This window comes from Agelaius phoeniceus, chromosome 3 (genome assembly GCF_051311805.1).
Source record: "Agelaius phoeniceus isolate bAgePho1 chromosome 3, bAgePho1.hap1, whole genome shotgun sequence".
Classification (NCBI taxonomy): domain Eukaryota; kingdom Metazoa; phylum Chordata; class Aves; order Passeriformes; family Icteridae; genus Agelaius; species Agelaius phoeniceus.
The window spans coordinates 41865651-41888489 of NC_135267.1; the positions used below are offsets into that span (position 1 = coordinate 41865651).

At 41.6% G+C, this 22839-nt stretch overlaps 1 protein-coding gene across 1 annotated transcript; it reads left to right on the forward strand.

Moving 5' to 3' along the window:
• The first annotated feature begins 11294 nt into the window (after positions 1-11294).
• Positions 11295-22309, forward strand: LOC129118806 (b(0,+)-type amino acid transporter 1-like). Its single transcript, XM_054630387.2, has 7 exons — positions 11295-11324; positions 12312-13061; positions 14684-14817; positions 17543-17672; positions 20375-20499; positions 20921-21008; positions 22076-22309. Exons 2-7 carry the CDS (start codon positions 12318-12320, stop codon positions 22307-22309), a joined length of 1455 nt encoding a protein of 484 aa, XP_054486362.2. The 5' UTR covers positions 11295-11324; positions 12312-12317.
• The last annotated feature ends 530 nt before the right edge of the window (positions 22310-22839 follow it).

Here is a 22839-nt window from a genome sequence, read left to right on the forward strand (position 1 = left end):
AAACATTTCTGCAAGAAATGAAAATGATTTCTTGAGTCTAATACTAGTCAGCTAAATACTTAGATGTCTGCAGCCTGCTGCCACTCACGTGGCTAATCTCTGTGATCCCCAGTGTCCCATCCCACTGCCACCTGGGGCTGTCTCCAGGGAGGCTGCAGGGCTGAAAAGCCAGTTCCTGTGCTTACTGAGGAGGAAAGGCCTCTAAGTCACAGCCTCCAAGCCAGCCCTTCCCTTCATGCAGACCAGCTGGGACTGAAGGAAACCCTGTTATGCTCTTGGCATCTTGAACACTTAGAGCAGCTAGTCTACATTATACCAGCTCTCCAGCTCTTACCCTTCTGAGGACCCTGTTTGTCCTCAATAATTATAATCAGTGTTCATATAAAGCATCAAATCTTCACAAAGAACTCAACATGCATTTGAAAAGCATAAGCTTGAATGATTTCCACATCAGTGGGCTTCTCAGTGTGCTTTTTCTCAGAAAAACCCAACCTGATCATGAAACAGAAAAATGTTTAAGTGCAATCAGTTTGAGATTTGATCTGATAAATACAATTATTTGATTATTTTCTAAAGTATCTTTTAAAAAAAAACCAATAAAACAATTCCACCACGACACATCTCACAATTTGATAGTGGCACTCAAGTTTTCGACTCATGCTAAAATAGTTCAATAAATTCCTTTCTCTCTTAACTTTGTTCTGAGTGGAAACTTTAAAATTACTTAATGCTTTAGATAGTTTTACTTGATATCAGTCCGTTACAAAATGTTTTTTGTAGCTATTCCTCTTGCTAAGGATGTATTAACAGCTGTCTGGGCTCTGCTTACACTCCAGACGTTTCAGATAAACTCTTCCAACATAGTAATGCTTTGGTTTCTGTGAATAAGTATCCTCAATGAAAAATACTAAAAAGATACACAGTCTACAGTTTAAGACAGTAGCCAAGGATATGGAAAGCCTGGATGCCTTTGCCTTCCTCCAGAGTCTTCCTCTGACATCTTGAGTAAGGCACTTAACTGAGGAGCAGTCACAGAAACTGAAAGCTGCAGCCTGAACCACCCCTGCTTAGCTAGTGCCTAATCATGAAGAGGTCTACATTCTCTAGCTTCAGGACCTAAAACTCTGGACATAAACAGAATTTATCCTGCTGTGCCATGACATTTATGTCCCCCCGCAGTTTTGACAAACTGCGCTGTTGGATCTATCAGGGTAGCAAATATTTAACCTGTATTAATTAAAATGAAGGTATTCTGCCATGAAAATGAAGCAACTAGATATGGCAGACCCTCTCAAACCATCTCCAAAAAAAATGCAGCTTGCACTCTTCTAAAACAGAGTGTGTGACATCATTAACTCCCAGGATGGGGGGAGCACCCAGATTTGATTCCTTTGCTCAAGATTTACTTCCTTGGAAAGAGTCCCCAGATCAGCAGCCTACTTTGGCTGCCCTCTGCTGCAGCTGGTCTGTTCTGCAGGGAAGAAGTCCATATCTTCATCTCAGATCTTCTGCTTGCTGGCCTTGCAGTCAGAGAAGCATCGAGTTGTTTGGGTTGGAAGGGATTTAATGGCTCTTTAGTCCAAACCCCAAGTCTAACTATTCCCTGTCTAATCCCCTGTCTGGCTGTAATCCTACATCTTAGGAGGAACAGTCATGGATGTGTGAACCTCTGAGTTCTGTGAAACAACAGCTGCAGTTAACTACCTACACCTTCACTGAGGGACAGCCCTGCAGCCCAGGAGCCATTGGAGCTGTGTGTCCAGAGCAGGGCCTTGGAATGGTGCTTTATATCCTTAGCATGTCCCTTGTGAGCTACATCTTGGTAAAGTATGATGGTCTGGATGTATGTTTCATGCATTTGCAGGAGCAGATCCCGTCCTGAAGTTAACTTTCCCACCACTCACCACTGCATACCAAATCTAGGCACCCAATGCACTGGGTTCTGCATTCCATTTTGTCAAGAGACTTAATTAATAAAATCAATGAGTCTGAAATGCTGCAGTCACTAGACATGTTGCTAGATGCATTGCTATAGGAATTTGTATTTCATGTTTTAGTCTGGCAGTGACCATAATACATAGGCAGATTTACTACAGTAAGAACTCTGTCCCAATGAGCCAAGGCTCCCCCTTGGCTAATCTGTAGCCAGAGCCTCAGAGAAACAGGCTTAGGAGCTGCAGACTCTTTTCACAGTGGGACTTTCCCATTCCTGCATGGTTTTGTCCCACCATTGCTTCACAAGCTCAGCCTTTCCCTACCAAAGCCATTTATGTGCTAAGTCAGGGCTGAGCTTCTGTTCTATTGCTGTTGACCACTAACCTGCTCAGCCTCTGCAGCTTCTCCTTGTACTGATACTGTTGTCTAAATTCCCTCAATCTTCACAGCTGTATCAACCCTCTCTTCTGATATGGAAACATTTGACCCACATTATGCAATTGCATCCATTGTCTAGTTTTAATATTTAAAACTATGTTTTAAGCTTTTAATCCCGTATGTGAGAAGAACTCTTCTGAGTTATTTATCCTTCAAATTTCCCTTTGAATTTCCTGTTTATTTAACACAAAAACTGGTAAAAAAGGCCTTCCCCTAGTATTATTCCCATAAACTCATTTAACAACAGCCAGCCTCTAAGTATTCTGAAAGGCCAGTCTGCTCTATTCCTCAAAATTGTGGTATTATTTCCATTTGTTTCCCCCTACCTGTATGTGCACCTGTAAATTTCTTCAAGGAAGGCCACATAGTCTGTTTTTTTTATGGACTAGATAGCAACTGGCATAACATACTGAGCTAGTGCATATTAGTTTAGCACCTACAGAAAATTCACAATTGTATTATAGTAAATTTTGTCACAAATCCCATTTTTGAATGACTCATTACTATACTACTGTTCTAAAATGCTGGCTTGCCATTCAATTGCACACATGGCCATTTACTCCTGTAGACATTATTAGCAAGATAATTCTGCAAGAACAAGAGCAAGATATTTAAAAGAAATGCATTAGAGGAGGTGTCAGTGAGTGGCGTGCACAGCCCTGCAGCACAGATCATCATGAACTTGTCCCAAGAATGAAATGTCTCTCCTGGAAATGCTTTGCTAAGTAAGTCTATGCTATAATGGTGGAGGAGACTTGTTTCTCTTGCAGGATGGCTTTGGTCCCCAAGTCATTCATCCCTTCATAATTGGCTGAGGTCTGAACAAACTTCATAAACATACCTCAGAGTCACAGCCACCAGAGACTGTCACTGTAACACAACAAGAGTCATTAATGGCATCACCTTATGTACATGAATGAATGTCAATAGGTGTGGAGAGCAAAGCCAGAAATAATGCTAGCTGGCTTTTATATTCACATTCACTTCATTCACAACAGAGTGGCATCAATGCTTATCTTTAAAAAAAGAACTTGAGTGTCTCAATAAAACTATACTTTTCTTTCCAGTGGAGAATTTAGTTACAGGAACTCTCCATGATAGAGGCGGTCTGTGGCTCTTAGAGCTGAAGATTGAATATGATACTCAGTACAAAAAATGAAACCTCAGAATTGGGCATCAAATTAATTGTCACTTATTTCATATATTAAGCAGTAATGAGTAAACATTCTAATTTCTAAAAGGGGGAGAAAAGTTCATAGAAATATCCTAGTCAATGGAAGCAAGCACAAGAACTCTGAGTAATAGGGAGGGGGTTTTTTTGCACACTTAGGATGACATAATTCAGCCATATCAGAACAAGGAAGAGTGGGAAGAATGCATTTTTTTTCTCTCTCCTAGGGAAATATATTATAAGAACCCCTAAGAGCATATCCAGAAGTTGTGATTTTTTTTGCATAAAGTTTCACCAACTTAACCTGCATGAACTAGAACTTCTCTGTATCTTCAAAAATGCAAAGCTGTAGTGCAAAGAATAAACTGGAAGAAATATCTGCAACAGTACTTTGACTTACATAATTTCATGTCTTAGGTTCATTAACACCCTTCTACCTCTTGCCATATCAAATCCTGATCCTCCCAATTGCCAAAGGTTCTTCTGACAGGGCTCTGAACCAGCAGCCTTGACACCAAGTGGACTTTGCTTAGGGTAACATTTGGACATCTGCAGTCATCTCTGCTCTTCTGGTGTAATCACTAGGCTATAATTTTTTCTTCTATCTTAATTGCACCTGAAACTCACAAGAATTTCCTGTTCTTATACAGTGTCAAGGGGGCCCAACCGCAAGCAACAAGATGACTGGACACATCATTTAAATACCAAACTGGAGCACAGATGTATCAGTTCAGAGCTAGTTCAGACCTCTGTTCTGACTCATCATTATAGCATGAAGACATACCCACTGGCCCCCATATCCACACAGAGAACCCAAACCTCCTTCTGTGCCAAACATGCCTCCAGAGCAGCAAGGCACAGCACAGTGAGTATAGAATGCCAGACACAGAGTGAGGAAGGGAAATTCCATCTTGCTTCCTGAACATAAACAAATGGTTGAGCACTGTAATACTGAAAAGTAGGTGCCAATGTTATGCACATATTACATAAATAATAACAGTGTTTTCATACCTCTGTGAGCTTACCTTTAATTATATCTGCAGGTTTTACAGACTTCTAAAGTACTTCTCTTGTTTCTGATGCACCCTTCTTCCTAGGCAGTTAGTCAAATACAGAACAAAATAAGAAATCCATTGAGCTGAAACAATGTGCTTTTAAATATTGCAAAATTCAAGTTCTTTTTGTGAGTCAGCTCTCCCTCTCTTGTAGTACAGGACCCTTGTCTTCAGCTAATCTATTATCAGGGCTCAACAGCTGTTTGTGCATCTGCACCCCCAGTGCTGGGGTGGGGACCTAAGGGTGAGCCAGCATCTGGAGCAGAAAATGGAAAAGGCAGGGCAAGAGGGAAGATAATTGCTTTGTTTCCCTGTGGGAGCTGCTGGGGAAGGACCCCACCACCCAGCCAGCTATACCTTTGCTGTCTCTGTGACACCTGGAACGAAGAGCTTTGCAAGTGGGAAGCAGAGATTAGCTCTTCAAATGGGACTAATCAATTCCCATTTCCCTGGCACAGGAAAGGCACAGGAAAAGTAGGCACGAGACCACACCCTGCAGCTTGCTTTGCCTACTGGCTTGAGCTGGCTCCAGACAGAAATCCAGTTTGTCTGGAAAACTTCTTCCCTTGTAATACATCCTGTTAGTGGATTGCAAATCAGGAAGTTTTTATGTGTAAATAAGAGGTGCCTTTCCACTCATTTTGGCTAAGGACTAAGAATTAGAGGACATCATCTGTAGATGCATCCAATTTTCATTCAAGAGAACAATGCTACTTAAGAGTGATTCCTGTACATCCATGTTACATCATGCTGACTGCATCACTGACAAGGGTGATTAAGGAGCTATGATCTCTAGACCAGCAAGAGTCCTCCAAACCTTTTAGCACAGTTCTTTCCTTCACAAGATCTCAAGTGAAAATTTACCAAGTGGAATGAAAACCTGTTCCCATCTCCCACACATACTTCCCCATAAGGCCAAGAAAAGATGCTTAATCCATTTCATCCTTCTTTTTATTTGTATCTATTTTTAGCTTTAACCAAAGCATACAGATGGGAGGAATTAGTCTCAACACATCACTATCTTCCCAAGATCATTAGTTTGTCTGTTGGTAAAAATGCACAAGATGAAGCATTAGTTGGAAAATACATGTTTGTTGCAGCTTCATAAAGCAGCAGCCAGAGATGGTAAAGTGTCACAACTTACTTGACTTTTCCAGGCAAACATTGGTTTTTCCTTTATGTTTGACAGAGTCAAAGTGATGTTATAGTTAAACAGCATTAAAATTACCCCCTTGTCCTAGCTCTTTGAGAAGCTAGGCAGTTACTGGACACTGGCTGAGCCCCCTTAACCCTGGCTAAGCTTATCCCAGAAGATAACTTCACAGGGCTGGAAGCATGGATGGCCCAGAGCCCATCATACAGCTTATAGCCACTCCACAAAGAAAGTGTTTTGGGCATGTAGGGACAAACCCTGCCCTCATGCTGGCCCTGACTGCGAGCTGAAGCACATCCCACCACTGCGTAGGGGGAGAGCAGTGCAAGGGTGATCTGCCTCACACATGTTGACAGCTGCAGTGCCAGGCAGGGATAAGCCACCCAGCCCCACCCTGCACTCCCAACTCTGGCCCAGGAAAAGCAAACAGGTGGAGGCAACTCACAAAACTTTCACCAGCTGCTGCAAGCAGCCTTACCCTATTTTCCTTCCTGGCTGTTGTTCTCCATGTGCTTTTCCTAATCCCCTAGTAGTAGGGCAGGTCCTCTGCTGTGCCACACTACCAAAGCTGGTGCTTCCCTCACTTTTGTGATTAAGAAGAAGAAAAGAGGCAGGTGGGCAAACAGCCCTTCAGTCCTTGGGGTTGTTAGGAAGATGTGGCAGCAGTGGGGCAGGCTAGAGAAGGGAGCTGCCTTCTGTGTGCCCTAAAGGTCACTTCTGGTCCAGAGTTTCATTCAAAAATAGGGATCAGTTTTCATGAAGTTTTAAAGGCATTCAGTTTAGTACCTGCAGTTATATGTCCCCTTTTCACCTGAGGAAAACTGGAATTATTTGGGTCAATGTTATTATGATGTTTCTGACATGAATTATACAGAGAAAACTATTTTATTATAGAATGCTACCTAACAGAATGACTATAGATTTACAGGTTAAGTTCTAAGCATGTGTTGTAAAAGTTTATATTAAAAATAATAAAACTATCTTGTGTTAGTGAATGTATTATTGTGCATCTACTCAGAAATGTAGGAATGCATTTCAGTGATTAAATAGAATTTTGGCATGTTTAAGTTCTATTTTTAATCTTGTTTACTAGAAAGTTTTAATGAAAATGTTTATTTGTATTCTGGTAATGATAGCATTTATTTGATAAAGACTTTGTATAGGACAAGATAATCTAATCTTGAATTAAACTTAATAAATAAATGAAACTTTATTCCAACATTTAAAAGGCATTCTTAAGAGTACAAACTAATGCAAATAAATTATTAAGGTTAAATTGCTAGGAAAAGAAAACAGGACAGATTGTGTGTTTGTATACACAAACACATGCACAAACACACACATATTGTATATATATATATAGCTATAAACCCAGGAAACACAGAATGAAGGAAGAAATTTGTATACTTTCCTTCAGTTGCTGAAAGAAAAAGTACCAATAGCCCTTGATAGATTAACTCGACCTGTGCAAGCAGCAGTGGGATCAGTACTTTTCCCAAATTGTAATTATTTCTTTTCAGTTGTGGTTCTCATTTCATCAGTGTTTCATCTTACTCCATCAGTAACTTCTAGAGCAGCTATTATCATAGAATCATTAAGGTTGGACCTCCAAGACCATCAAGTCCAACCTTTGACCAAACACCACCATGCCACCTAAACCCTAGCACTAAGTGCCACAATCAGTGGTTTCTTAGTCACCACCAGCAATGGTGACTCCACCACTTCCCTCTGCAGCCCATTCCAATGCTTAACCACGTTTTCAAAAAAAGGTTGAAAAAATACTTCATGACAAACAATGTGGACTTTCTTTGATGCAGCTTGTGGCCATTTCCTCTAATCCTAACACTCTTTATTATCTTTCACAGTGGTGGCTAGATTGAGTTCTAGCTGAGCTTTCACCTTTCTGAAAGTCTCTATACATACAAAGTCTCTCTCTTCTGAAAGTCTCTCTACATGACCCAATGACATCCTTGTATTCTTCCTGAGTTGCCTGCCTCTTCTTCCAAAGGTCATAAACTCTGGTTTTTTGTTTGTTTTTTTTTTTTAACCTGAGTTTCAGCAAAACCTCCCTATTCAGTCAGGCTGATTTTCTTTCCCACTGACTTATCTTTTGGCACATAGGGACAGCCTGCTCCTGAGCCTTTGAGATTTCCTTCTACCTGGATCCCATTGTTTCTAAGGAGTTCAGTATGGCACTAGCAGCTTCCTCTTGAACATATAATATTCAGTGCCTAATTGGAAACATGGGATACCAAATACATTTTAATAAAGCATATTTATAAAACAAAAGCAAGTCTTTCAATGTTTAATAACTGCAGAACCAGAATATGCTGAGCCCTTGCTCAGCAGGAGCAGGGAGGCTCAAGCTCAGCTGCAGGCTGTCTGCAGACCCAGACAGGGAGCACTAACTCAGCTCATGGTAAATTATTGGGTCTAAGATTCACTCTTAACCCCCCAACTTCAGATCCGCTATTGTTACATGACAGGGAAAGGCAGTTGCTCTAAATATAACAAGCTCAGTTTTAGTGATGATTCTTGTTGTGAACCCTAGGGCTGTCCTGCATCCTCAGAAATGTCATTTCTACCCCACCATCCTACTCCCAGTAGCCCAAGCTGTGTTTTCGTTTTGCTAGCTGCAGCTCACATTGGCATTTTTAAAATCCCAGCCAGAGCTCTGCTGCACAAGGAGCCCTGTTGTTATGCCAGAGGCACTGTTGCCTTGGGGGAAATCACACACTGCTGGCCCCTGGGCACATCATGAAAGAAGCTGGTGGGTCCAGGCCAACTCCACTGGGATGGAGGCCCAAAGCTGCACTCTTTCAAGGCTCAGATGTGAGAAGAGCTAGGATGCGCTGGGGATGTAGAGCATTAGAGTCAAACGCACGGGGCACCTGTTCCCCAGGCAGATACCTCTCAATGAGTCCTCTTTCCTTTGTCTGTTTTCACACAGGATATCTGGGGTATGTTGTGTGTCTGCCCCAATTTTTCTTGTGGGCTTAAGATGTATTTCAGAACTCCACTTTCCTGGCCTTTATTTCCTCTCTGTTTTCAGTCAGGCATCTCTACTTATATGGCAAGCACAGGCATCAAGATCTGCCTGCAACTGCAGTTCAAATCTTGCATTTTGGAGGTGAGAGTATCCAAGCTGAATTTGTGGGTTTCCACGTTCTTAAGTAGAGAAGGCCATCAAACCCACATCTTATGTCCTGAATGAATTCACTAACCTTTAGTACCTCTCATCCAACTTGATGTTTGTTGTTTGGTGTTTTTTTTTTAATTAAAAAAGAAAAAATCTTGATCCCTGCACAAATTTAGAAGTATACTATTGGTGTCTGCCTCCAAAGAAAGTTATGGGCAATGGTTTTGGCCACTCCACTCTCAGATTACAGGTTATTTTTAATCCCATCTAGAGATTTCTGACTCTTTTCCAAGCGTGGGACAGGGAAACCAAGCCCATAACTGTGTTCCAAATATCACTCCTGGGACCTAAAATTAAATATTGCAAAATATTTGCCCACATGTTTTTCCTAGTTTTTACCACTGACATTGACCTTTACTTTAAATTAGTCCTCATAGTTACTCCTGAGATAAAAAAAACCCCATAAAGACATTAAGGAGACTGTTCATTCCCAGCTCGAATATAGTCTATTTGTGCTGTCTTAATGTTGAAGAAGTAATACGTACAGTGGACTTTCTTTTCAGCCAGGAATGCAAAATACCAAACCCAAATGCGGACTGAGCCGTGTTGCATTATTGCTCGGGACCAGTAGATGGCAACCACCCATTGCAGCGTCAAAGGTAAGTGAGACTTGTTCAGGTAGGGGATGTATTAGGTGACAGCTTGAGCAGCAAAGCTCTGCTACTCCACGCGAGGAGAAGGCAGAACTTGTAATTTTTACTCCTTCTTATAGCTCTCCCTTTGGGAAGAGAGCAGTGAGTTGCCCTTTTCCATACTCAGTTTTGACAAATTATAATTGTGACAATTCACTTGACTAAACTATCTGCTGCTGCTCCTATCTGAGGCTGCTCCTTACTGCTGATATCAGTCAAAAAAAGAACAAGACAATGGAAAAAAAATCCAAAGCAATTAGACTACCTTAGCTTCCACAGGAATAGCCTCAAGTTCTTATCATTATTAATTAGATTCCTTATTACTTTAGGTGGAAGCAGTTAGAACTCAGTAACAATGAAGCTGGGATTGGAAATAGACTTCCCTCTAGAAATTGACTGAGGCTATTGACGTACCAGTTAATTAATTCTCATTATATGAGGGGCCTTACAGAATTTTTTTTACATGATCAAGTTGGAATACATTCTAATTTTTTTCCCCTACAACATTAGATTAAAAGTTGTTCATTTCTAAGAGCAAGAACAGTAAAGGTTTGAAAAAATCCCCTCCAAGAACCTTACATTTACACTTCAGAACAGAAATTCCTTCATTAAAACAGGAGAACTGTTGGAGAAATATATGTATAGCTTTACTAGAAGGACACTTAACTAGCTGTAGTCATATGAAAATTTCCTTTAGCGTTGATTTAACCATATTTGTGCCTTTGTTTTCAATAAGGATTGGTATACATAATACATGTGTCGATGCACACAGGAGTGTGAGTAGTGCAGGAAAAAAACCCAGACCTTTGGACCCGTAAAGGATTCCTGCATTGCCTTACAGTGTCATTTGCAATTTTAAAGAAGAATACACTACAAATAGCTAAACCAGACAAGAAGAGCGCTGTCACTTAGTAAAACCAAACCAAAATACTCTGCATTACTGGGATGCCTCCCTCCAAGTTCTCAACCACTTTGCAAACCATTAACTTGAAATGTGTTAATTTGCACCCTTTCAGTACAAGGCGTATGTTTATTCTCAGAACTCACACCTTTGCTGGGAAAGCTTAAAAAACCTACTTGACAGATAAAGTATAAGCTTTCACTTTTGTTACAACTACCCATTGATCAGCTGTGAATTTCCATAAGGGGCTTTGAAATTAGGAGAAAACCAGGTGGCATCCATTTCCTAGTGAATACTAGAGGTGATAGTAGGAATAGCTTCTGAAATCCTTTATGAAACCCAACAAACTTTTCATTATTTCCTTAATCTAATAATAACATTTATACTCTAGACCCCTCTACTTTTTAATGAGATTTGAGAGCTTTTTTCTTCTTTAGAGAACTTAAAGTACTTGAACCTGATGATAAAATTTGAGCGCCTTTATTTGCCTTAGCATGAGAAACTTGTATGAATTGTATGTGTGTTTTTCTTGTGGACCCATGAGTAGTTTTGTTAAGGGTTCAAGAGTTATCCTGGACTCTTCTTGCAGAGAACTGCAAAGCTAGTTAGATTTTTTTTTTTTTTGCAAAAAGGTAAAGAAAGAGAAGTCTAAATGATTTAGAAGGAATTTTTAGAGAAATAATAGAAATACTGCTCTGTTTATAGTCATGCTTTTTTTAGATCAAATATTTGAGAAGAACAGATAAAGATTCAAGGTCTGTGGTTGCCATGAAGGGCAGAGAAAGGTCTCACTTCTGTTACTTATCACAACAGAAGTTTGCAAGAGACCTCCAAGGACAGTAACTCTGCAGTAAAGTTTAGTTCATGTTCAAAGGAATCCATGTGGAAGTTCCCTTCTGCTCAATACTTCATCTACATCTCAAATCACAAAATACACCCTTATGCACTGTAATAGTCATATTTATGGTAGAACCTGCCTCAAGGTCTGGAATTTCATGTGTTAGGTATCTAAGTAAGGGTCAGGGGTATCTTCAAAAGCTTGTACCACGTTTCTGTCATGTGTGCATTGAAATGTGTGTACAATGAGCTGTGACAAAGTGCTCTGAAGATTGTGGTCTGGTAGGAGCGCGCACACCTTATGTACAATGGTAAAAAGGCCCTGGAAAAATGTAATTGTAGCCTTTTCACACTTCTCCATCTCCACTTCCTAAAATTGGAAAAAGCCCATATCGCCCCCTACTGCTGTGCAGAAAAAATGTCTCTGGACTGTTTTTTAGCAAAACCTTTCTGTTTCTTTGATCAAGACACTGAAAATGTTCCTTGTTGAGCAAAGCCTTAGCATGTTGGCCAGCAGACTTGTTTGATCATGTTACGATGAAAAATGAAGATATGATTGAGCACTGAAGCAAGTGCTTGAACATTGACTTTTCAGCAAAGAATAAAGTGCAGATTTGCATGGGGACTTTGCTTACTTGATCCTTATTTCACATGCTGTTTTGCTGTTTGAGGCATGATTTAAAGGAGAGATAACCAGGATCACAGTCCAGTAATGTGCTGAGTGATTTTGAGGTCATGCTGGATACTATCCATTACAATTGCTTGCAATGAAATTCAGGGATAATCAAACTTGGCATAATAAATGACCAAGATAAGACAGGTAATGAAAGAATGTGAAATGCAGAAGATAGGTTTGTGCTTCTTAACAACGTTCAGTGTGACTTCTGTAATTATTAACTAAACCTCAAAGTCAGAGGTAGTCCTTATTCAAATGCCTTAATCCTTTTTCAGATTCTCTCCTTACAACAACGTCTCCCGTCTCCTCACATTTCCACAATGAGGGAAAGGAAGGCAACAGATCCACTCCATTCATCCACAGATCTGACTGAAGGGAAGGAGAAGCTAAGACTGAAACAAGAGGTTGGCCTGATTAGCGGCGTGTCATTAATTGCAGGTACCATGATAGGCTCAGGGATCTTTATGTCCCCTGAGTGGGTACTACACCACATGGGGAACCCTGCCAGCAGCCTGCTGATCTGGGCAGCATGTGGTCTCCTGGCCACGTTTGGAGCCTTGTCGTACGCTGAGCTTGGAACAATAATTAAAGAATCTGGAGGAGAATATATTTACATTTTGAGGATTTTTGGTTCCTTTCCTGCTTTCCTTTTCGCCTACACTTCTGTCATCCTGGTGAGACCAGCTGGTTTGGCAGCTGTCTGTCTGAGCTTTGCTGAGTACGCCATTGCGCCGTTCTACCCAGGATGCTCATCTCCGCAGGTTGCCATCAAATGTACAGCTGCCGCCTGCATCCTGATTTTAACTATCATCAACTGCCTCAACGTGAGGCTGGCAACATCTGTTATGAACATTTTTACAGCTGCCAAACTCTTGGCTTTGTTGGTGATCGTGGTGGGTGGGTTGGTGCTGCTTGCCAAGGGACAAACTCAGAGTTTTCAGAATGGTTTTCAAGGCACCACTGCAGGTATTGGGACAGTTGGAGTGGCATTTTACCAGGGGCTCTGGTCCTATGATGGATGGAACAACCTAAATTATGTAACTGAGGAACTGAAGAAGCCTGAGGTGAGTGAGTGAGTGAGTGAGTGAGTGAGTGAGTGAGTGAGTGAGTGAGTGAGTGAGTGAGCTGGGTTTTACTTACTTAATCCTGCTGTTAATATGTTTGATTCTATCTATGATTGTGTTAAGAGTGGTAATCATGGGATTTACAGTGAGGGTGGTGAGACACTGACAGAAGAGACATTGCAGATGCCCCATCCCCAGAAGTGTTCAAAGCCAGCTTGTGTAGGGCTTTGAGCAACTTGGTGTAGTGGAAGGAACCCCTGCTCATTGCATGGAGGTTTGAACTAGATAATCTTTAAGGTCCCTTCCAATCCAAACCATCTTGTGGTCCTATAAAAGTCCTAAAATAACCCATTGACTGGAAAGAAATTATTAGACAGAACTTGGATGCTTTAGGGATGAAGTTTTTTCTTAGTGTTTAGAGGATCTCACTGTAGACACCTAGATTTATTCAGAAAAGCACTCACTGCTATAATCCATAAAGGATTCTTAACAACATGTATTTTCTTAAAGACTTGATCCATAATCTATGCTTTAGAAAACAAAGTACTTTATCTCTCCCTGTTGCATCAAAGGGCAACTTCAGAGCAAGCCAAGCCTCATTGGAAAGGGAATCTAACTCTGTGAATGATCCCTGTCTTTAAACATCTATATTTTAGCATTGTGCAGTCCATGCTGTAGGCACTGAAGTAGCTCAGCTGCATCTCACATCACCTTCTCTGTGCCATATTATCCATTTTCACAGATCAAACACTGCAGCAGTGAACAACTCTTATTTTGCAAGAGTTGCGTGAGTGCAGTTTATAGAGTATGCTTTGTACCAGTGCAGCACACAAGATCCTACAGATCAAATGCAAATACACAGTTAAATATTAACCTAAATGGCAGCAAAGATCCCAGGGCCACTCTCTCCCACAGGATCATGAGCACTGATATTCAGGCCCTTCCAGAGTGGAGACACCACCATTAGAAATTGCTGTATCTTGTCCTGTGTTGAGAATGGGGAATGCAAAAATTGATATTTCAAGTTCTTAGATGCATACAGTTGCCATTTCCCAGTATTTTCAGTTGCATAAGACACTGTTGATTTTATTGAGTCTTAAAATGATCCTGTGGTGTTCTAAGACACAATTCTGCCATTAAGAAAAAATAAATATTTCCTTCCTAGTGCAAGTCCCCTTTGAGATTTTGAGATCAAACCCCTCTTTTGATTTAAACTGTAGAGTAGTTAAATGAACTTTGTCCATGGCAGTGAGGTGTTTATGGGAAGATGCAGCACACCAGGAGACATAACATACTAATAACAAATAAATCAATATTAAAATAATCAAGAAATATGCAAAAGGCATCTTAGGCAGCTACAAATCAAAATCTTTTTAATAAGATTCAGTGGGTTCTTTTTGTTTGAATTATTTTGTTTGGTTGGTTGTGGGGTTTTTTAGTCTAACTTTGGAACCGTACAAGGCTGGTGTGAAAGCTGCCATGTGAATCTGGATCTATGTCTTGTTCTGAGGAAAGGTTTAGGAAGTGGAGGAATTTCAATGAGAGACGTGGGTGGTGGCAAAACCAAATCAAACAGAAAAAGTACAGTGCTGCACCTAACACTGCTGTCATCCCTTTTCCAGGTGACCCTTCCCAGAGCTCTGATGATTGCCATTCCTTTGGTTACATGCCTGTATTTGCTGGTAAACGTGAGCTACCTGGCAGCCATGACTCCCTCTGAGCTGCTGTCTTCAGGAGCTGTGGCTGTCACCTGGGGGTGAGCACTGCGTGGGGCAACATGGGCAATGCAGCTCTGAGAAACACTGGTTCTCTCCTGAGTTTCAGGAGATTTAAATGTTATTCCCAGACAGAATGGCAGCACTGCATTGGTCAGGCCATGTTACAGAGAAGAAGAGGGTGACAAAGATGCTCAGAGGGCTGAATCCTGTCTGAGAGAGATGGGACTGTTCAGCCTGGAGGGAGAAAGCTCCAGGGAGACCTTACAGCATTTTCCAGTGCCTAAAGGGGCTGCAAGGGAGCTGGAAAGGAAGTTTTTACAAGGGCATGTAGAAGTAGGACAAGCAGGAATGGCTTCAAATTGAAAGAGAGTAGGTTTAGATTAGACATAAGGAAGAAATTATTTACTGTGAGGCTGGTGAGGCACTGGCACAGGTTGCCTAGAGAAGCTGTGGATGCTCCATCCCTGGAAACATTCAAGGTCAGGTTGGAGGGGGCTTTGGCAACCTGGTCTTGTGGAAGGTGTCCCTGCTCGTGGCAGGGGCTTGGAAAAGGATGATCTTCAAGGTCCATTCCAAATTGTTCTATCATTCTATGGTTCTATGAGGCCAAGGCTGACCAACTCCATCTGACCATGGTCTCCAAGGTCATCTAGGCTGCCAAGATGGCAGATTCCTTACTCCCCATTCCCTTTGTTTACACTGGGAATCTGTAACTCCCCCAACTCATGTTTTACCCCGTGAAAAGTGTCCATGAGGGAGAGGTGAAGGTCACACCAGGAGCATCTCCCCACAGGCACTGGGAATGCAGTGAGGGTAGATATCCAGACTTGGAACTGAGAAATTTTGCACATTTTAGATATTTCCAGGGAAATTGGGAGGGCAATGTGCTGCCCTGCTAATGGAGAGGCAGTGGGTTGGGAGTGAGACAGGAGTCAACCAGCTGAATCCTGTCTACTTGGCACCTGGAATTTAGAGCAGACCAGAGTCTTTTGTCTCAGTTTCTCCATCTGTGGGGAAATGGAAAATGGTACTGATCTCAACACCTTTGAGAGCTGTTATACACAGGTTGGGTAGCCTTTGGTAACTGCAATTGGCTTGTGTTTTTCCAGACCCGCACAGAAACAATTTCTACCTTTCCTCAACCTGAAGTATTTGGTAACATTAAACAGTTTCTGTACAAGACGAGGAATTTAGGAAGAGAAGGAAGGGATCGTCATGAGAGGTATAGACACCATCAATGATCTTCCACCAGACATCCAGCCTTAGTCTAGATATTTCCAAAGACACAGAATCCCTGATAGCCCTAAATGAGATGTCTGGCAGAAATGATGACATGGTGTATCCACAGCTTATGTGCTGCTCTTCCTAAAAAGTCACCAGCAGCTTTGCTTCTGTGTGCACTTCACAAGATCTCCCATTTGAAGATCTGACTGAGCTCTTGCTGGATGTGTTCTCTAATAGCCTTTCATGTCATTATGAGTAGGAGCTTTTAAAGGTCTAGTGCTTTGTTTGAGCATGTCACAAAGCCTCACTAAGCTGCAGTGTCACGAACTTTCCCTACACTTCCTTTCCCATCATTCCTAATTAACAAGTTATTTGTGAGCTTCCTCCTTTGTAACACATCTCCTTTTCCTGTCTGATTAACCTTTTCACCCAAGAGTGCAATTCAGGAAGAAATATTGAACTAGTGACAGGAAATCTGGGCACTCAAAGGCTGGGGAACAGGTAGGGAGCCAGTCTGAGGAGGAGGTAAAGTTTGTGCCTCTCAAGCAAGACATGCAGCTATTCAGGCCATTAAGAAAGAATGGGAGGAGTATAAAGAACCCAGAGGAGGACTTGTCACATTTAAATGCATTTATTCCCTATATAAGAGGAAAACTCCCAGAAAGAAACATTGTTCAGTGGTAAGAGGTGCAGCCACAAAAAGAGCTCAGGAAACTCTTCCCAGCATTTCTTTGATGACAGCGATTTAACAGCAACCACAGGTTTCAGTTTGCTTGTAAATAAAGTGATCTAAAAAAACATTTGAGTTTTGGATTTTTGCCAATTAGATAAACAGTGTTTGTGTATGTGACAATTACCCCAAACACCAGCATTTATTACTCAATTAATACTCTTAATGCTGCTTCATTCCAGAAGACAATCTTCACTTTTAGGTGAGAAAATTATCATTCCTTCCTAATATTTACCTTGAACTCTGTAACTCTGCTACTTCTTCTGTTAAGTAGTAAGTGAAACAGAAATGTCTGTATATGTTATAGAACTAAACATCTGGAATTCAAACCATTTTTTTTGGCTTAAGTCAGATTCACAGAAGAGCAGTAATAGGTGCATGTGGGATTAAAGGGTTAAAATCCTATGCATATTCAGGAAGAGGTTGTAATGCAGAATATTTCTTCCAGTGTGATGGGAACAGTTTTTCTGTAATTTCTGAGCTAATGTTATTGGTTGTGATATCTTCAGGTGTTTTGCCACAGCTTCAGTACACAAAAAATGTGGTTTTGCCTGTTGTGACCTCTTTGTACACCATTGCAGTGTGGACAGAATATATATAGCAGGAAGAAAGGCTGTCAGACAAGGCAAATTTCCTAGTCACTAAATATTATGGGAATTGCAAGAAGACTTTAAATCACTATAAAGACCACAGAAAAAGATTATGTACAATACAGAAATACTGGAGGGATGTAACCTGTCTGGTTCTACAGTGAGTATTCAATACATCTATGAACTGCATCTTATGCTGTGAACTGTTTCCCACCTCAGGGACAAAGTCCTGGGCAGCTGGGCGTGGCTCATCTCCTTGTCGGTGGCCCTGTCTACGTTTGGTTCCTCGAATGGGACGTTCTTCAGCGGAGGCCGTGTGTGCTACATTGCTGCCAGGGAGGGCCACATGGTGAGCACAAAGAAAGGGGTCTGGCTTGCTTTGAGCAACTTCACCTTCCTGTGACACTAAAGCAGAGAGGAAAACACTGTGTATGTTCAACTGGCAGAGTGATAGCTCTTCAAGGGGTTTGTTCCTTGCTCATTAATCCCCATCTCTTTCAAATGTAAGGCGTATTGTCACTGTCATATTTTCTGAAAAATCCCTTTGCCCAGGATTCTTCTCCTGGGAAGCGGAGAAGCCTCAGAGAAAAATGAAAATAATAATTATCTGATTGCTTCTCCTGTGTTTTGCTGCTTTGGAATGTGGTCTGGAGATTGTTTATCCAAGAGGTGGTTGTTTGATTGGTTTCATGTGAATTGTTTTTACTTAATGACCAATCACCATCCGGCTGTGTCGGGACTCTGGAAGAGGTCACAAATTTTTCATTAGTAATTTTTTAAGCCTTCTGTAAGTATCCTTTCTCTATTCTTTAGTATAGTTTTAGTATAGCATAGTATAGTATAATATAGTATAATATAATATAATATAATATAATATAATATAATATAATATAATATAATATAATATAATATAATATAATAATAAATTTGCCTTCTAAGAGCAGGGAGTCAGATTCTCAATTGCTCCTTCGTTCTGGAGACCCTGAAAATACCACAGTGCATGTTGTCTCTGGGCTTTCTTTTTCAGTCAGGTGCTTTCAAAAAGATAACATATTCACATCTAGCCTGAATTTTAAGAATATCTTTGAAATGAACCACTCAAATATTGCTGCATTGGAGCAGCAGGCACAGGCTGTGGGGTGACCTAGTCAATATACCTGCCAGGGAAGGAGAACCATTGTTCTGGCCATGCTTGTGTGTTGTAAGGCACCTTTGCTCACACTGGGAGGGTAGCCCAGCACCAGCCAGCTGCCTTTGCAGCTGTTGTACTGACTACACAGGTTCATCTCAGGGGTGATCCAGCCTCCATATGGGTAGTCCAGCTTAGATGCAGCATAGGACATCTTTGCTCTTCAAGCTTCATAGCAATTACAAGGTGACACCAAGCCTTACATCTCTCCTAGCTTGGGTTATCACTGGTTTTGTTAGGTGGGCCAAATCTGGTAACCCAGTGGAGGTCAGGCTGCTGCAGCTCCCTTCTCCCTGGTCCAACCAATAAGTCCAGCATGCATTCCCAGTAGCCACACACACACAAACACAGGTATCAAACATATTTACAGACACACATACATACATACATGTATAGCTGTATATATGCATACAGAGCCAGAAGGGAACATAGAGCTGCACGTACAGACATAGCTGGGGCTCACACAAACACCAGCATTAACAACACCAAGGCCTTTCATTCCCTCTCTGGCTGATCAGGGGTCTATTAGTGAGAAATTAATATAAAATATATATACAGTGTGGGCCCCTCCAGCAGCTGGGCTCAGATACTCAGCCCCTGGTCCCAGTCTCCCCAAGTTGGTATCTGGGCAAACAAGCCCCCAAGACTGCTGCCACATCCCAGCTGCTGATACAGACCCCCCTCACTCACAGGTACACCTCCACACACACTTAACCACACTGCTCCACAAGGAGGAGAAAAAAGGTTGAGCTGCATTTGTCCTCTGTTTTGAGCAGGCCTCTTGTGTTCCTCCTGAATCTCTCTGCTTTTTTTGGTCCTTCCCACCCACAGCATCTGGCATTTCTGTCCTCAAGTGTGAAGGCACTGAAATAGGTTGAACTGAAAGAGGTTGTGGATGCCCAATCCCTGGAAGTTTGAGGCCAGGCTTGATGGGGCTGTGAGCAGCCTGGTCTAGTGAAAGGGGTCCCAGCCTACAGCAGGATGTTGGAATTAGATGATCTTTAAGATCCCTTCCAACCCAAATCATTCTATGAATCTGTGATTCCACACCAGCTCTGCTCCTGGTTCATAGCAGGGAATCTTTTATGCATATGAATGACCAGGTTGGTGGAGATGACTGGACTGGTGGTTGCTGGTTTTGGTGGTTCCTGATTTCTGTGGTTACTGTTCCTCAACCTCTCTCTCTGAGGATAATGCCTGCTCTATCATGGCAAGCTCTGTCCTGAGAAGTGCACAGATGGTCTGAATCTGACCATACCAGACTATGAGCTGAATGCTTATGCCATTTCTCAAACACTCACCTCTAGCAAAGGTTCTTGCATGATATTTTGGTTGGGAATTAAGAATAAAATAAAATAAAGATTTAAAAGCAGTCTTTCTCATTAAACTTTCCCAATGAAACAAACAATAAAGAGGCTACTAATCCTGAAACAAACCCTGGTGTAATTTGTATTCACATAAATGTTTCAGGACTAGTCCTTGTCTTATTTTCCAGTCATCCCAAGAGAAGTCAAGTCCCAGAGAGACATGACAGAGGGCAGAAGACTGGGCCCATGGCAAAAGGTCCTGATGGTGGTCAGGAAAGCTCTAATTTGACTCATTCTGTCACATCAGTAGTTTGAAAACCTCATTTTACCTGCTCAAACTGATCATGTTTGATAGGAAACCAGTGAGACACAATAAAAATGCCCTTGAAGGAGTTTCCTGTATTTACACTCCTTGGAGTTGGTCTGGTTGTATATAGTGCTTATTTGCTGATTCTGAATGGCTCTGGCTGCAGGCAAAGCTCCCACCAGCAGCTGAGGGGGATGAATAAGGAGCTCTGAGTCCATGAAATGATGATGCTTTGCTTTGTTTTTCAGCCAGACATCCTGTCCATGGCGCATGTGCGGCGCCTCACACCCTCCCCTGCTCTACTGTTCACATCTGCCATGTCTTTAATAATGATAATATCAGGGAGCTTTACCAGCATCGTCAACTTCTTCAGGTATGTGTGTGTAGGGTTTCTGTTTGCATCCCCTGTGCTCCTGGGTTTTACACTGTTTACAAGTACTTTCTTGCATTATCCTTTTGAGCCTGGGCTATTGCTTTCTAACCAATACTGGGGAGAGGAGGAGGGAAGAAGGAAAAGAAAGAGATTGGGAACCAGCACCTTTGCAATGCATAAATGCTTCTGTCACTAGAGATTTAACTGAATGTGATTCATCCCCATTGAATCAGTCATGTTCAGGTGATTCTAAAGTTCTTATCATTTGTGCTAGAAAGGAAATGAACGGAGGAACTACTAAATTTATATCAATATTCACCTTTTTAATTGGAGATATGAACATCTGGGATCTGCAAGGCAGGAGTGACATTCCTGGATGATCTTACCCCAAGTGTAATGCTGTCTAATTTTTTTCTTCAAGTTTTATGGCATGGCTTTTCTATGGAATGACTATTTCTGGCCTCCTGTATTTAAAAATCAAGAAACCAGAACTGCCAAGATCTTACAAGGTAAAGTAATAACATAAAACCCTCAAATATTTTCCTATATTCAAGTGACTAAGAGAACATTTAGAGAAAAGACTGAGCACTGGTGGCTTACAGATTCAATGTGGTTGTCCTTTTTTTAATTTCAAGTTTTGTGTCAGCAAAGCCAACAAGGGGTGAGACAGTGTGAACATAGAGGCATAAGTCAAGATTGAATTCTCTTTCTTGATAAGCTAATAATGCCCTGCCTCCTCACTCTGAAAATATATCTACCATATCCTCTTTCTTTCTAAAAGATTTAAATGGTAAATGAAGGATGATTCTGACCAACATTGTAATCACCTGTTTTTGCTCACAGACTTTGGGCAAACTCCTGGGAGGGTAGCCCAGGTGTTAGAACCTTGCAGAGGGAAAAATAACTTAGGTGGAGTGCCCCAAGTTCTTTGAGATGACATAGGGACAGGTTTGTTCCCCACTAAACAGATGAAAGGAGGGAAATCAAGAGTCACGTGTTCTTCCCCTGATGCCATGAGTGAGCTGATCTTCAGTGCTTCCTCAGTGACTGAGGATTATTAATGAATGCACAAGCCACCCTCCTTTGAGGAAGGGTGGCTTCAAATTGAAGTTTAAATGCTTTCTGACCAGGCTTACAGAAACTGCCTCTGAGATTGCCTGTCCACCTGTCTGTAAACACACAGATAAAACTTTATGTGCAAGGGTGCTAAGGTACAGTTGATTTGAATACAATTGCTCTGTGTTTTGTCTACAGCTTGGCTTTGAGATGCATGGTAGAAGGGAGACCAAGAACAGGCCTGGCACTAAACCTGGTAGTTTGCATCTTCAGGTCTAGGAGGGCAGGAAAGACCAGGGGTTAGGGTGTGATATGGTGGTGTAGCCCTTGCAGGGATGTTCAGCCTTGGGCGGGGGTAGGCTGGGAAACAGGATGTCTGGATTAATTGGTATTTCTAGGTAATACTTCAGGTTGCAAAAAGGTTTCATCTACAAAGCCTTCTGCAGAAGTTCCAGGGTTATCCAGACACACAGAAGCCCAGAATTACATGAGTCTTTATGCTGATGTTTTGCTTTCACAGGTCCCAATTATCATCCCCATAATTGTGCTGATGGCAGCTGTGTACCTGGTGTTAGCTCCCATCATTGATCAACCCCAAATAGAGATCCTCTACATCGTCCTGTTCATTTTCAGTGGCATCATTTTTTATTTCCCACTGGTTCGCTTCAAGTACCACCCTCGCTTCTTACAGAGAGTCACTTTGCACCTCCAGCTGTTGCTGGAAGTTGCTCCAACTACCAGGGATGCAAACTGAGATAACATCCTTCCTTCACGTGGCTGCCTCCACCTCATGGTTTATCCCTTGGTTTTCAAGACTCAGAAAATATTCTTCTGTAAAGAGCAATGAGTAGAATGCAAGTGACACTAAGTGTCCAGGTGAGATGGACTGCAGCTGTGACTCCTCAAGTTTCCCTAAAATTCTGGGGACATGTTTTTCTCCTTTTCAGCTTTGCCTTGGCAAAAAGCTGAAATCTTATCCCTTGGCAAAAATCCATATCCATTACATATGGATTCCAAAGGAATTTGTGCTTTTGTATTTTTCATCCCACAAAGGGCTGTTTCTCAGGATCATATCTCTTATTTCAAGATAAAATGCAGGAAAAGAGAGACAATGAAATATTCATATAGCAGGCCAAGTCCCATAGCCATTTCTGGCAATGCCTTTAATTATTTACACCTAGTTCTGCCCACTGTGACTGCAGAGCTTCTCAAATCAATAAAGCAAGGGCTCCCCATGGCCACAAGAAATAAACCCTTTTTCACTCAGGTATTCACTCTGGGAAG